This window comes from Lithobates pipiens, unplaced genomic scaffold (assembly GCF_037356315.1).
Source record: "Lithobates pipiens isolate NorthernLeopardFrog02 unplaced genomic scaffold, aLitPip1_a1.2 Scaffold_28, whole genome shotgun sequence".
Taxonomy (NCBI): domain Eukaryota; kingdom Metazoa; phylum Chordata; class Amphibia; order Anura; family Ranidae; genus Lithobates; species Lithobates pipiens.
In genome coordinates, this window is record NW_027507789.1 from 26,294,813 (window position 1) to 26,310,716 (window position 15,904).

Below are 15,904 nucleotides of genomic sequence, written 5' to 3' on the forward strand. Positions count from 1 at the left end.
GCTGCTTCTCCCTCTACGAGCTCTGCTTTACCAGGACTAAAATAGGCGAATACCAAGTCAAGTTAAGGTACTTACACCTAGATTTAGAAATATATTAAATAATGAATTAATGAATACAAAGCTGCATTACTTCTTGTGTTTTATATCTGCCTAAAATTCAACTTTAACACTTAACTAGAAGCCAAAAATGTAACCTAACCAATCCTAAACCCTAAACCCCAGATTATAAAACTAATTTAGCTCTGGTTCACATTGATGCTACTTTGAAATTGCGCTACTTCACTTGAAGTAGCATGATTTCAAAGTAGCCAGGTCAGCACGATTTCAGCTGCTACTTGATAGACATTTATGTGGCTTTATGCGCAGGAACTACTTTTGCAAATCGGTGCGGCACCACAAAATCGGTGTCGCACCGATTAGAACAGTGCCATTGCCTCTAATAGGCTGCGACTTGTCATGCGATTTTATCTCAAATTGCTCCAATGTGAACCTAGGCTTAACACATTGAAAATTGAGAACTTCTTTAGCGCCAAAAGCAGCCAGCTGTTCCTGGTGCAAGAAGCTCTCTGTACTGAGCAAAGATATTGGCACTATGAAAAAATAATACAATTAATAAGCAAAAGTTTACAAACGAAAAAAAAAAAAAAAACAAGCAATACTTTGACTGGTTTGATGAAACTTATCCTGCAATGCTGGGTCTTGTGTTTTTGCTCCTTTATTTTCATAACTATACCATATTTATATAGCCTTTCCCTGCTCACCATAATGTGCGGTTTGTGGAGTGGCGGCTGTACAGTTCAAATGTATGATCACACACATGTTCCTGTGGTTTGTGGTCAGTGCTGCAGATCACTGTGGTCTACACAGATGATTTATTCCTTACAAGGTAAGGTACAGCTGCTTTTTATTAACTTACAACCTGGGGCAACTCCATAGTCAACCATCAGATATACTGTGTATATTAAAGAAGAGCTCTAGAAAAAAATGTTTTTCTCCATTTTGACTCTTCATGTATATATATCTATATATATATATATATATATATATATATATATATATGTTTTTTTTTAATCAATTAACAAAATGAAAAATAAATGTACATAAAGGGAAAATCAAATCAATATTTGGTGTGATCACCCTTTGCCTTCAAAACAGTATCAATTCTTCTAGGCACGCTTGCACACAGTTGTTGAAGAAACTTGGCAGGCAAGTTGTTCCAAACATCTTGGAGAACTAAGCACAGATCTTCTGTGGATGTAGGTGGTCTCAAATCCTTCTGTCTCTTCATGTAATCCCAGACAGACTCTATATATAATAAGACTCTATAGTGTGGAGTTTAGGGGCAAAACCATTAGTTCCAGGACTGATTGTTCTTTATGTTGAAGAAAGTTCTTAATGGCATTGGCTGTATGTTTGGGGTCGTCCTGCTGCAGAATAAATCTGGGGCTGATCACACCCCTCCCTGATGGTATGGCATGATGGATAAGTAACTGCCTGTTTTTCTCAGCATTGAGGACACTCAACCCATTTGCAGAAATGCAGCCCCAAACTTGCAAGAACCACCACCATGCTTCACAGTTGTCTGCAGACACTCATTATTGTACCGCTCTCCAGACTTTCGCCAACATACTGCCTCCCGCTAAAGCCAAATATTTCACATTTTGACTCATCAGTCCAGAGAAACTGCTGCCATTTTTCTGCACCCCAGTTCCTATGTTTTCATTAGACATCTGCAGAATGAAAAAATTAGTTTTGTTTTGATTCGTCATTTACATAAATTTGTTCAGCTAAATTAGTTTAATCCGTTTTCGGACGTTCAGTTTATTCGTATTCAAATAAATTCTAATTTTTGAATTTGTATCGATTCATAACGTTTGCCAATCAGTTTTGAATAGTTTTCAAATTTGAATAGTTTTCCAAATTCCTAAGAGAATAAAATAGAATAGAAAAAAAAATAACAGAAAATAAAAGGATATAATATAATAGAGTAAAACCGAACAAAATAGGATAGCAAATAAAAGCATGGAATAGAATAAAAAATAGAATTAAATAGAAGGATTATAACCATCTTCTGAAATTCAAATTGTCATGGTTATGCAATAGAGTTCGTCTGCTTACCTGTCTCCATGTGTTCATCTCTAGAGACCAGCCGACCCTCACCTGACTGCCTTTTGTAATCCATCCTCTGGCATGGCTCCACCCTAGCTCCTATCAGAGAACTCTATATTAACCTGTGCACTGCAGGCCAACCCTGCTGATCAACCTTTGTGTGTTAGCTTCCTGTTACCTACCGTGTGCTCTGCTGTTACGTTACCAACTTTGGCATGTCCTTGACTATTCCTGTTTGCCTGTGATCCTGACCTTTTGGCGTGTCCCTGACTATTCCTGTCTGCTTGTGGCCCCGACCTTGGCTTGTCCCTCACCATCCCTATCCTCCGGTTGCCTACTGTGGGTGTGAGCTGGGGGACGCGACCTGGAGCCAGTTGCAGCCAAGTCCATCCTCACCACTAGATGCTCTGGTGAACACCTGCTGGTTCTTAGACTCCGCGCCCCAGGGAATCTTACGCTCTAACCCCGGTGGGATCCATCTTGGTGTTCTGGCGGCCCTGCCTTCCTATTACCTTGACCCCCATCCGCAGCAGTCAGCCGTAGGGTCCACAACCTTGCGGTGCACTCCTGATCCCTACGGTGTGCATCTGTCACCTGGCCTCAAGGTGACCTGACACAAATAGACTAGAAAAGAATAGAAATGAAACAGAAATAATAGAAAAAAACAATAGAATAGAAATAATAAACCCATTTTCCAAAATTCAAATAGAATCAATTCAAATTGAAATAGAATAGAAAAGAAAATAACACAATAGTATAGAAAACAAAAACAAAAGAATAGGATAGAATGCATATAACCATCTTCCTATTCAAATCGATTTAAATTCGAATTGATTCTATTTGATTTTTGGGAAATGGTTATATACTTTCTATTCTATTGTTTTTTTTTTTTAACTGTATTTTTCTATTGGTTTATTCTATTCTATTATTTTATTTTCTATTCAAATTTATTCTATTCGAAATTCACATTTCGGAAGATGGTTATATTTTTTCTATTCTATTGTTTTTTTTTATACTATTCTGTTATTTTATATTCTAATCTATTCTATTCAAATTCTAATTAATTCTATTTGAATTTTGGGAAATGGTCATATTCTATTGTATTATATTTTATTCTATTCTTTTTTTTTCTATTCTTTTCTGTTATATTTGTTTCTTATGTATTCAAATTAATTCTATTTGAAATCTGAATTTCAAAAGATGGTTATTTTTTTTTCTTTTTATGTTATTGTATTCCGTTTCTATTATATTTTAATCTATTCTGTTCTTTTTTATTTTATTTTGTTCTGATTTACTCTATTAACCACATGCCGACCGCGCCATAGCCGAAAGACGGCTACAGCGTGGTCAGCTTATTCTGGGAGGGCGTCCACGGACATCCTCACAGAATGTTGCTCTCGCACGCTCCTGCAAACATCCGTGACCGCCAGGTCCTCCTGTATCATGGTAAATAGCCACTTGTTTACCGACGGAGCGATCACTTGTAAACAAACTGGAGTCATGTCATGACATCGGTTCCTCCCTCCCCTCTCTGTACAGTGCGAGGGGAAGAGATCATTTTTAGCAGCGCTGTGGACTGGATCTGTAGTGCCCACAGTGCTGCTCTATGCCCATACTACCCTGCAATACTCTGCAATATCCTGCAATAATGTGCAAAATAAAAAAACTCAGTGGTGATTAAATACCACCAAAAGAAAGCTCTATTTGTATTAATGAAAAAACACATATTTCATATAGGTACAGTGTTGCATGACTGAGTAATTGTCACTCAAAGTGTGAGAGCACCAAAAGCTAAATATTGGTCTGGTTAGGAAGGGGGTTTAAGTGCCCATGAGTCAAGTGGTTAAATTATTTTATTTTCTATATTCTTTTTGTATTCTATTATTTTATTTTCTATTCTATTGTATTCTCTTTGGTAATTCGAAAACTATTAGAATTTTGTTTGATTTTTTTATGTTATTTTGGATTTGTTTAAATTCAGTACTATTGTAATTCGAATACATTCGCATTTAGGAAGAATTTCAATTTCAGAATGAAGCAAACTGCACATGTCTAGTTTTCTTGCATAGTTAAGCCATGCGTCCTTGTTTCTACATCAAAGGCATGACTTTTTGGGCACAATGCTTCCATGAAAACCTCTTCTAGCCAGACTTCTCCGAACAGTAGATGGACATACCTGGGTCCTACTGGTTTCCACCAGTTCTGTGCTTATGGCACTGCTGGACATCTTCCGATGTCGACAAGTAAGTATGATGTGTCTCATCTGCTGCATTAAGTTTCGTTGGCCAACCACTTCATCTACAGTCACGAATGTTGCCTGTTTCTTTGTGCTTCTTTAAAAGAGCTTGAACGGCATCTTGAAACCCAAATCCGCTTTGAAATCTTTGCTTGGAAGAGACCTTGATGATACAATTTAACTACATGGGTCTTGTTGCTGTGCTGTCTTGCCATTGTGTATGACCTGTGACATAAAACTGTCTTCCACAACCTCACCTTAGTAACAGAGTTTGGCTGTTCCTCACCCAGTTTTAAAGACTCCTACACGGCTATTTCAACCTACATATGAAATTGATGATCATTAGCCCCGGATTAGTATAATTGATTAATCATACACCTGATACTAATCCTACAAAATCCCTGACTTTTTCAAGTGTAATGCCCCATATACCCCATTAGATTTTCTGCAGATTTTTGTCTTCGGATTTACTAAAACCATATAATATGAGGCCAAACCTTAAAGCGGAGATCCACCCAAAAATGTAACGTCTGCTTTAAGGGAGATGATCCCCTGACATGCCACATTTGGCATTTGGGGGGGCGGCGGCGGATTCCCTCTTTTTAGAGGGTCCCAGCTCCCACTTTCTCCCAGCGCACCGGAAGGGAGATCACCTCTCCCCCCCTCTCTCGGCAATCATCTGGGACACATCACAGGTCCCAGATGATTGCCCAGCAGTCATGGCGTACGGCTGTGGCTTCAAAGTTACAATGCTGGCACCGCAGAGAGGAGGGAGAGACAAGCGGGACTTCGTTCTCCCGCATCGCTGGACCCTGGGACAGGTAAGTGTACAATTAGTAAAAGGCAGCAGCTGCAGTATTTGTAGCTGCTGACTTTAAATTATTTTTTTAAGCAGAACTCCGCTTTAAGAGTTTTAATTCGTATGCAATCAGGCAGGAACTTGCACTACATAGTTTTGGTAAATCTGAAGACAAAAATCTGCAGAAAATCTAATAGTGTGTATGGAGCTTAAGAATTGATGCTGATTTGAGGCCAAAGGGTAGTCACACCTCATATTGATTTGATTTTGAGTTTTATTCTGTTTCCATTCACTTTGTTTATCTTTATCAATTTACAAAATGCAATCACAATATATATATATTTTAAAACCATTCTTAATTTACAACATTTCTTCATACCTGCCTAAAACTTTGCACACTGTATACAGCATATACCTCCAACATGAAAACAAGGCTAAGGGACTCAACTATGCATGAAAACATAGGAACCGGGGTGCAGAAAAATGGCAGCAGGTGCTCTGGACTGATGAGTTAAACTTTGAAATATTTGGCTGTAGCAGGAGGCAATTTGTTTGCTGAAGGGCTGGGAAATTGGCAGGGCCGTCTTTAACACAGGGCAAAAGGGGCAGCTTCCCAGGACTCAATCATTGTTGGGAGGCCCAAAGCAACTGCCAATTGAGCCCACGTTGCTGCCCGCCGGAGTTCCGCTACTTTGGCACTGGTCATTTGTTGGCTGCTCACTACTGTCAGTTGTAAATACATAAGCTGCTTCTGTAAAAGATTTAAAACGTTCTATTTCTAGGTCCGTCAGAAATTCCGATGAAATGATTTCGTCAGACTTTTTCTGCCAGAAAAAGTCCGACCATGTGTACACAGCATAAGTGTTTAAAAGTGCTTCCCTTGCTTCTGGTGCTTCAATGAACCCAAGGCATTTATATCACAGGCTACCTGGATGACCTCCTGCTGTACTCCTTAGCCAGAATATTGTCTGCCAACATCCAGAAAACTATCTTGTCTTTCCAGTCCCCACATTGTCTAGAGTACCTGGGTCTAATCCTGAACACAGGCCAAGCTGGAAACTTACTCCTTCATGAGAAGAACTCTCTTTAAAGTCTAGCACTTAGACTCTCAGGTCACGATGACACCCCTCAATTTGCTTCTGCAAGAGGGTTCTGGGACTCATCCTGGCCTCTGATGCAATTCCCTTGTCAAATTTTACTTGAGACCCCTTTAAACCAACATCGTCAAGATGTGAAACGAGCAGATCCAATCCTTGGCTCACCCAATGCTTCTGTCCAGTCAAGTGAAGCTTTCCCTGGCATAATGGCTCTCCAATCCTGCCCTGGATCAGGGAAAGTTGTTCCTTCACAGGACATAGAACATAGTAACACAAGATGTGAGTCTTACAGGCAGGGGTGGAGTTTACAACTTATTTACTGTCCAGAAGACATTTTTCCCAACAGCATTCAAAACTACACATCTGTATTCTGGAACTAAGAGGAATTAGATTGTCTCTACAACTTCTGACCTCTTTTCCACAATGTCACCAAGGCAGAGTACAGTCAGACAATGCTAAAGCAGTGGCCTACATAAATCATCAAGGGGGCACCAGATGCTTAACAGTTGTAAAAGAAACAAGTTTAATACCCTCATGGGTAGAAACTCACATTGCAGCTCTATTGGCCGGCCACATTCCGGGAGTGGACAATTATAAGGCAGATTTCCAAAGCCATCAATGCCTAGACCCCGGGGGGATAGTCTTAAAAAGTAGTGAAAACTAGGAGGTAGACATCCTAGCCTCCAGGTTCAACATCACGCTGAATTGGGATTCTCTAGCTGCCCAGGTTATTCCTTGGACTCAATTCAAGATGGTTTATACCTTCCCTCGGAAGAAGATCCTCCCCGACTGCTGGACTCAAGATAAAGGAAAGGTGGTTCTACAAAGTATTGGGGGCTGAATACAAATGCACACCACACTTTTCACATATTTATTTGTAAAAAAAAAAAAATGGAAAACCATTTATCATTTTTCTTCCACTTCAAAATTATGTGCTACTTTGTGTTGGTCTATCACATAAAATCCCAATATAACACATTTACGTTTTTGGTTGTAACATGACAAAATGTGGACAATTTCAAAGGGTATGAATACTTTTTTCAAGGCACTGTATATATTTATTTTTGACTCCCACTGGAGACTAACACAATTATTTAATTAAAACCAGTGGCTTTTGCATGGATAGCAGATAATGACACTATTGTTAAGTAATAAGACATGACAGGATGCCTTTTATTAAGCTGTTTACCCATGCCATGGGCAGGCTGGGAGGCACAGAGTCAAAGGCCAAGTGACTTAAACCATCCGAGACGTGCTGGAAAGTGCCAATAAAACCCAGTCGAGTGTGTTTCTGGTAATGTACCTTGGACTCGACGACAAAGGCGAGCCAGCAGGGAACGCATTTTGTAAACCAAAAACCTAATAACCTATGTAGCGACATAGGAGGTGAGAATACAGATTCCTTTACAGTGTTCTTGAAGCTGTGAGAAATATCGAAGACACCTTAACAACACTAGTCTTATTAAAAAGCTATACATTGTTTTAAAATATTAATATATAAAAAAAAAATCCTTCTGGCCTTGCAAGGCTGGGATCCTTTGCTGAATTCCCAGCACTAATACTATCTCCATGGAACTTGTACCTCCCTCTGCTGCTTCCTGTTCTGTTTCCTAACACAACTCAAAAACATACCAATAACTAATAGGTTAGGGGACTATCAGGAGATATGCATCTATATAGCTGTTCCAGGTAAATTAGATTGTTAGCCCCTCTGGGGTTGTTCTGAGTAAAGTCCTGCATAATGTGATTTCAAAGTATGGGAATGATAAAATAATACATACAAACTAAATTAAAAATGTCTAGATCTAGACAGCTGAACGATCCTACTGACCAGTAGATCAGAAGATATAGATGAAAATATATGCAAATCTTGACATCTCTAGTGATAGTTAAACTTTTGACCACCCCTTCCACCTCAATTTCATTACTGGTCCTTTATTGTGATAGAAGACAGTATTGACTAATAGGGAGGTCTAGAAAGAGGGAGTGGATGAGACAATGCAATCAAGATCTTCAAATAACTGTTGCTGCCTACAGTGCATCCGGAAAGTATACAAAGTGCTTCACTTTTTTCACATTTTATGTTCTGTTAAAGCCTTATTCCAAAATGGATTAAATATGTTATTTTCCTTAAAATTCTACAAACAATACCCGATAATGACAATGTGTAAGAAGTTTGTTTGAAATCTTTTCAAATTTATTAAAAATAAAAAACAAAATAAATCGCATGTACATAAGTATTCACTCAGCCTTTGCTCAATACTTTGTTGAAACACCTTTGGCACCAATTAGAGCCTTTTTGAGTATGATGCTACAAGCTTGGCACACCTATTTTTGGGCAGTTTCTCCCATTCTTCTTTGCAGGACCTTTCAAACTCCATCCAGTTGGATGGGGAGCATCAGCCATTTTCAGATCACTCCAGAGATGTTCAATCGGACTCAAGTCTGTGCTCTGGCTGGGCCACTCAAGGACATTTAGAGTTGTCCCATAGCCACTCCTTTGTAATCTTGACTGTGTGCTTAGGGTCGTTATCCTGTTGGAAGATGAATCTTTGCCCCAGTCTAAGGTCCAGAGCGCTCTGGAGCAGGTTTTCATCAAGGATGTCTCTGTACATAGCTGAATTCATCTCTCCCTCAACCCTGACTATTCTCCCAGTTATTGCCGCTGAAAAACATCCCACAGCATTAAGCTGCCACCACCATGCTTCACTGTAGGAATGGCATTGGCCAGGTGCCTGGTTTCCTCCAGACATGATGCTTGCCATTCAGGTCAAAAAATTCCATCTTTCGTCATTTTCATTTTATTTAATAAATTTGCAAAAATTTCAAACAAACTTCTTTCATGTTGTCATTATAGGGTATTGTTTGTAGAATTTTGAGAAAAATAATGAATTTAATCCATTATGGAATAAGGCTTTAACATAACAAAATGTGGAAAGAAATAAGCACTGTGACTACTTTCTGGATGTACTGTATATCATTGGATCTGTTGATAATTTTCGCATGTGTTTTTCAATTAATGAATCCTCTGCATCTGCATTTTTTTCCATCATCAGCAGTTATCCAGCAAACATCAGATCTTAAAATTGCAGGAGGAAAAAGAATGCATGAAACGTCTTGATAAATTAAGCAATATTATCACGTGATAAGCCACTTTTGCTATGAGTTATGACATATCAGGGCTTAAAGAATCAGGCCCACACAGCAGAATTTAGTGATTACCTTTAAGTAAACAAACTGACATACCTGTACATAAATCAGATATATAGTTAAGCAGTGGGATTTACTGTTTGCATCTGTAAAGACATGGTGATGGCACTATTTTATGGCAAACAGTTCAGTCTGGCAAGTGTCACATGGAAAGTAACCGTGTGCTGCTGTAGTGCCAGACGATGGCATGTCACCAGTGAAATAGGAGCCCTTCGGGCAGTGCCGTTGAAAGAGTGACTGTAGGTGTGGGCACAGCTGTATATTAGAGCACTCCATCTATTTAGAAGCTGTAAATATATTCTGCAAGACAAGCCTGATGAAAGGACTTCTGTATATCATGCCTGGCAAGGGCTACCATAATCCCATTTCTACACTCACATGCCGTCAGAATCACTCAAAACCACATGAATAGCTTGGAGTGAGGGAAGTACAGGCCGCCCACCACTGGGGTGGTGACAGCAGAAGTTGGGTGTAATGGAGTCACTGGTGGTCTCTGAGTAATCTGGCCTGTGACCATGACTGACATTACAGCACCATACAAACTGACCTGAATGCAAACAAAGGTTGCAAGAACACCTACAGCCTCATTCAATAAACGGCTTAAAACTCTACTAACATGATCCTTTGTTGCAAATTTTTCATGTATAAACCCCCAACAGTTTTTTATTTTTAGTGCAGAACAGATCAGATTCATTCAGGCCAGCACAATGCCATTATTTATGTGTACCACATATAAAATTCAGCACATAATAATTGGGAACTCTTTATTGAATAATGCTGTAATTGGATCTTCGAGACCTTGTCAACAAAACATTAATTTCTACAAAAATATTTTCATAAGATTATATGTGCATTTCAAGTATTTTATACATAAAGTCAGGTCCATAAATATATAGATAGAAACACCCAGCAGCAGATTAGGGACTTTTGTCTATGACTATGTCGACACAAGGGAGGCTTTTGCTGGTAAATACTGTATTTACCAGCAAAAGCCTCCCTTGTGTCGACATAGTCATAGACAAAAGTCCCTAATCAACTACTAGGTGCTGCTAGCTTGAATGTGATGTCAGCAGCCCCAACATACTCGGAGCTGTCTCTCAAATGACATCCTATAATATTTCCCTTCTCAGTGTCCCTCTTGCCTTTTACAAATGGAAGTGCACTAGACAGATCAGGTTGAAGAGTCTGAAGATAATCAGAGGGAGGGTGGAAAGGCAGAAGGACGTTTATGGATGTTAGTACCTGCCGATTCTAGAAGTGGCGATAGCCTCTGAAAGAGATCAAACTTAGTGGCTGAAAGTGAGGTGGACGAAAGACAACCAATTTTTAAACAGGTAAGCATTTTACCTATAAGGCAGAGTTAACGAGACAATAATTGGAGTAAAAACTCAAAAGTATAGATTACTCCATAACTAAGGACACTAGCGGATAAACTGCTGTGCCCTGTGCTGTATGATTAGGATACTGTAGTTCTTGGACATTGGGGACATCTAAAAGCAATCCCATTGAGGGGTGGGCAACAGCAACTTAGAGATCCAATAGATATGGAATTCTGAGTTCTGAGAGACTGGGTCAGGGCAAAAAGGCTGTTCCACGACTCTTGAACTGGAAAGCGCTTTGAGGATTACTTATACAGTACGCGAAGGACGGAGAAATGCCATAAATCAGAGTCCATTGCCAAAAGGTCACATACCGGGATACGTTTAACACGATGGGAGACCAGCTCAGACAGAATGACATGGTTACACCAAAAGCTGTGGACCTGGAGAGTCCTCTGAGACTAAAAAACACAGTACGCTAAGATGTGGAAAGTGCCACAATGGCAGAGATCAGTGCCCAAAGGTCCCATTTCAGGTTACTCCACCAATCTTCGCTCCACTCCAGCTGTATGGAGACCAGCTCAAGCAGGATATTTGCCTGTTTTTTTTTTATAGTATCTGCATTAATTTGGTGAAATGGTCTCTTCAGAAGGCATTTATGGTCTATGTTGTAATGTTTTATGACATATCCAGTACATGTGAACACAATCATGATGATTGATTACTTTTTTTTTTTATATCCTGCAAGCAGAAACTTAAAATGGAACATTGCTAGTAGGAAAAATTTTGGGCTCTTTCACACCAGTGAGTTGTGCTGAAAGCATAGCCACTGGTGTGCACGGGACACCGTCCCGATGACCCAATCCAGATTGTTTTCTTGTATTTCCACAGAACTTTATTGAAATTTCATGAACAACATTTGAATATACTTCTATTCAGCAGAGCAGCCCTCATGTACTGTATATACTTGATAACAGTTATTATTACACTAATACATGTAATCAGGCAAAGTTTATTACCTGTATGTAGTCCAAGACTTGCTGATGCCTCTGCTTAGCAGCTGCAACCTCATCATCTGAAATCGCTTCACGCAAGGCCTGCTGGGAAATTAAGGAGTCCAGGTCTACTATAGCAGACAGCCGACAATACAAGCTGATAAACTTCTCTTTGTAGCAGCAAAAGTGAACTGAAATTTTGAGAAATAAAAGATGTATGAGTGTTTTTGATCAATTACATTGTTTAGGTGCATGTGATATAGACACATATATACAGTACATACACATGCAGTGCAGAGAGGGTGCAACACACCTTTTTATATCCTTAGTAGTTAGTGCATGCAAAGTGATGGGCTCTAAAAGCCATGTAATAAACCCAAGTAGTTGCAGCATTATGCAGTTCATCTTCTAAATTCTTTTGTTGATAAAAATTGTAACACATTACAGAGAGATAGTTTCAGAATCACCAACCCTTCATTACAGTAATCATATCTATATATATCTACTGTATATACACACTATTATTTTTTGCGTAATATGTTTTCAATTTGAAGTATGAATGGCAGACTTTCAATAAAAAAAAAAGAAAAAACAAAACAATATAAAAGGCATGTACAGTTAGCAAAATGTTTTTTCCAGTGTCTTCATTGTGTAGCACTACTCCAGTGCTGCAGGAATACTGTCCAGGTCTTCTCCACTAGCTTTGACCCACAGCCAGGCACACAGGCTTATCCACACATTTCTTGCCCACCTGAGGCCTTACAACAACAGACATTTGGCAGCAAAGCCCCGGAGGACAACAAGCCCCTTCAGGCTGGCCCATGCCTCTCCAGGAAAAGACTCCAAGCTCAGTGTGCTCACAGAATATACACAGTCTCCCAAAATGCCATCAGAGCCTGCCTCTGAGATTTGCCAGGGCTGTATCAGATTCATGTTGTCATCTACATAGCTCCTCACCTATCATCCAGAAACTTCTCAAGCTATCTGGATGCACACTGAGCAGTCCTAACAGAATGCAGCTGCACCGATTACAGTGAGCAAATTAAATTTACCTCACCAAACAATTACAGCCTCGCTGACTACAGTGAGGTAACTACATTTACCTATCCAAAAAACGTACAGCTCCACAAACACAGTGAGCCACGCTAAATCTCTATCTAATCAATGGGTTCTTAAACTACAGCCCTTAAAGCGGTTCTGCACCTAAAAAAAAAATATTAAAAGCCAGCAGCTACTAATATTGCAGCTGCTGACTTTTAATAAAATCACACTTACCTGTCCCAGGGTCCAGCGATGTCTCGCTGCTGCCCCCGCATTACAACTTCACTGCCCGGTTCCCTACTGCACATGCGCGAGTCGCGCTGCGCGTCTCTTATGGTCCCCCGCTGTGTCTCTGGGAACTGTGTATTTCCCAGAACACAACGGGGGGGGCAGAACGTCTGCGGGGGTCTGCGGCGGTCTGCCCGGAGGTGGGTGCAGATACCTGGATTAGGTAACTGCACCCCCCTCCCCCCTGAAAAGGTGCCGATTGTGGCACCGGAGGGGGGGAGGGATCAGATTAGCGGAACTTCCCCTTTAGGGTGAAGAACCGTTTTAATCACACAAGGTGAGAAACATGACAGGTCCCGACAAAGGGTGGGACTTTTGGAGTTAAGAAGCGAGTGATTGGTTACTTGGCAGCAGGGCGGTCCCAGTAATCAAGCCTTTCCCTTGAAAAGTCCCATCCTGGACCTGTATTGCTTCCCATTGCTTGTGTGATTAAGGTAGCAGAGGGGGGGGGGAGTGCTGCGATCTCATGGGTGGGGCAGTATAATACCATTGGAGGGCTCTGTGATGGGGGGGGGGTCTGGGATAGGGTAATCTACGATGGGAGAGAGTCTGATGGAGGGAGCCTGTGATGGGGGATCTGTTATGGGTGGATCTATGATGGGGGATCTGTTATGGGTGGATCTATGATGGGGGAGGTCTTTAATGGGGGGATCTATGATGGGGAGCTTTGTGATGGGGGATCTGTGATTGGGGGGCTTTGTAATTGGGGACTCTGTGATGGAGAGGAGCCTGTGATGGGGGGGAGCTCTGTGATAGAGAGAAGTCTGTGATGGGAGGCTCTGTGATGGAGAGGATTCTGTGATGGGAGGCTCTGTGAAATACTAAATAATTTTAGGTTGATTAAAATTGTTCTTTATTTTAAATATTGAATTTTCCTGTTTTGCACTACAAATAAGATGTGTGCATAGGAATTTGTTCATACATTTTTTAAACTACAGTCCAGCCCAACAGTCTGAAGTACTGTGAACTGGCCCCCTGTTTAAAAAGTTTGAAGACCCCTTATCTAATCCTTTCATCTATGTAGGAGGGTGCTAAAATTAAATAATGAAGAATTTGCTCAATGTGGCCAGAGCATTTATTCCAGCACAGTGGAAATCCCCTTTTTTGTCCACAGTCAATGGATTAGCAGAGTGAACAACATTATGCACATGGAAGACCCTGCATAAACCAGCAGAAAGCTTGCTTTCATTAAATGTGGTTTTATTGGACCCAATTTATTTTCTCTGAGAAGTACCAGGACCTCTTTGCATTCCACTCTACCTCAATGGAGAAACTGTGCCCTGGAATAGTCTGTTGCCTACCCCTTACCTTCTGGTCCCAATGCCCCACATATTTGTCAGACATACCTGGTAGCACACGACTACGGCCCTGTTCTGTTGTTCATTGGACCTAAAGTGGTTGTAAACCTGTTTAGCTGCAGTCTTCTCTACATGCATTCAAAGTGCAGAATTTATAAAACGTGTCTGAGCTTTCATAAAACAGGGGGTTTAGAGCTGAAGCTACACTCTGCAGAGCTCAGCGAGAAGAGCTCTAAGAACTGATTGGTGGGAAGGGACACACCACCCTTCACATAGCACACAGGAACAGAGCTGAGGCTTTCAATCATCCGGAGCCCCCTCCCGTCAACCTTTTTCTCTTGGTGTCAGAAAAACTTGTTAGGCCGCGTACACACGGGCGGACTGTTCGCCCAACTTTGTTCGTCAAACAATCCGACAAACAGTCCGCTCAAAATTTGCATGAACGGACTTGACCACACACGATGAACGAACAGTCCGCTGAAAGCGTGCGCGATGACGTGAACGGCACGTACGACGGGACGAGAAATACGACGTCCAATACACTGCAATGCAACCTTCGCCGTGTAAATCCTTTCTGAGCATGCGCGAAACTTAGTTTGTCGAACAAGCCTACACACGAGCGGACTGTCCGCTGAAACCAAGTTTCAGCGGACTGTCTTATGGAAATTCCGAAAAACTTTGTTCGTCAGACTGTCCGCTGAAGCCCACACACGAGCGGACTGTCCGCTGAAACACTGTTCAGCGGACAAAGTTGGGCGAACAGTCCGCCCGTGTGTACGCGGCCTTAGAAGCGATTCATGCTGATAGCAGAGGAATGAGGCAGCAGACAAAAATGACACTTGGTGCTCTGGATTGAGACAAGTACACACTATAGAGGGGTATGCTTTTCATATTTCATGTCTGAGGTTTACAACCACTTTATGTTATTGTTTAAGGCCTCCCCAGCACTGTCATTCATTTAATTCAATGTTATTCTATGTCATGTATATTGCTCATTGTTTATGGGCCTGTATGATTACTCTGGTTATTTGACCTGTGTATCATTTATTTAAAGAGTAGCTATAAATAATTACAAAAAAAGTAATGTAGAACTTGGCCCTAAATGATAAAAGTTTATAAAAGGCTAGACGGTAACAGTAATGCTGATTTTACTGAATTCAAAGGAATGCCTATACTCATTTTTATTTTTCAATACAGCCACGCAAGCAAATTACTGAAAATAATCAATGAACTTAAAATACTTTGACAAAGTAATTTAGCTGAAAATAACATTAGCCACGTGGACAATCCGTGAGTTGTAAAGGTCATACAATCCCAAAGGTTTCCTGTGTGAGTTGTGCTTCAATACCAATTTCAGATACAGTAGGTTTATTGTGCTGGTCAGATCCCAGATGAAGCTTGTTGAGATCTTAAATTCTGTCTAGCTGATAAAGCATATAAGTGCCTAAAACTGATTGAATCCCATAAAGATATTTACACCAATTTTCATTACTCTTAGTTAATAATTGCTGC

General features: G+C 40.6%; 1 protein-coding gene across 1 annotated transcript in view; it reads right to left on the reverse strand.

Moving 5' to 3' along the window:
- ANKFN1 (ankyrin repeat and fibronectin type III domain containing 1) overlaps positions 1-15,904 on the reverse strand; it is a 666,636-nt gene that overhangs the window by 58,486 nt on the left and 592,246 nt on the right. Inside the window, exon 18 of the mRNA XM_077458934.1 lies at positions 11,790-11,956. Coding sequence (XP_077315060.1) covers positions 11,790-11,956 — 167 coding nt within the window. The remainder of the gene's footprint in view (positions 1-11,789; positions 11,957-15,904) is intronic.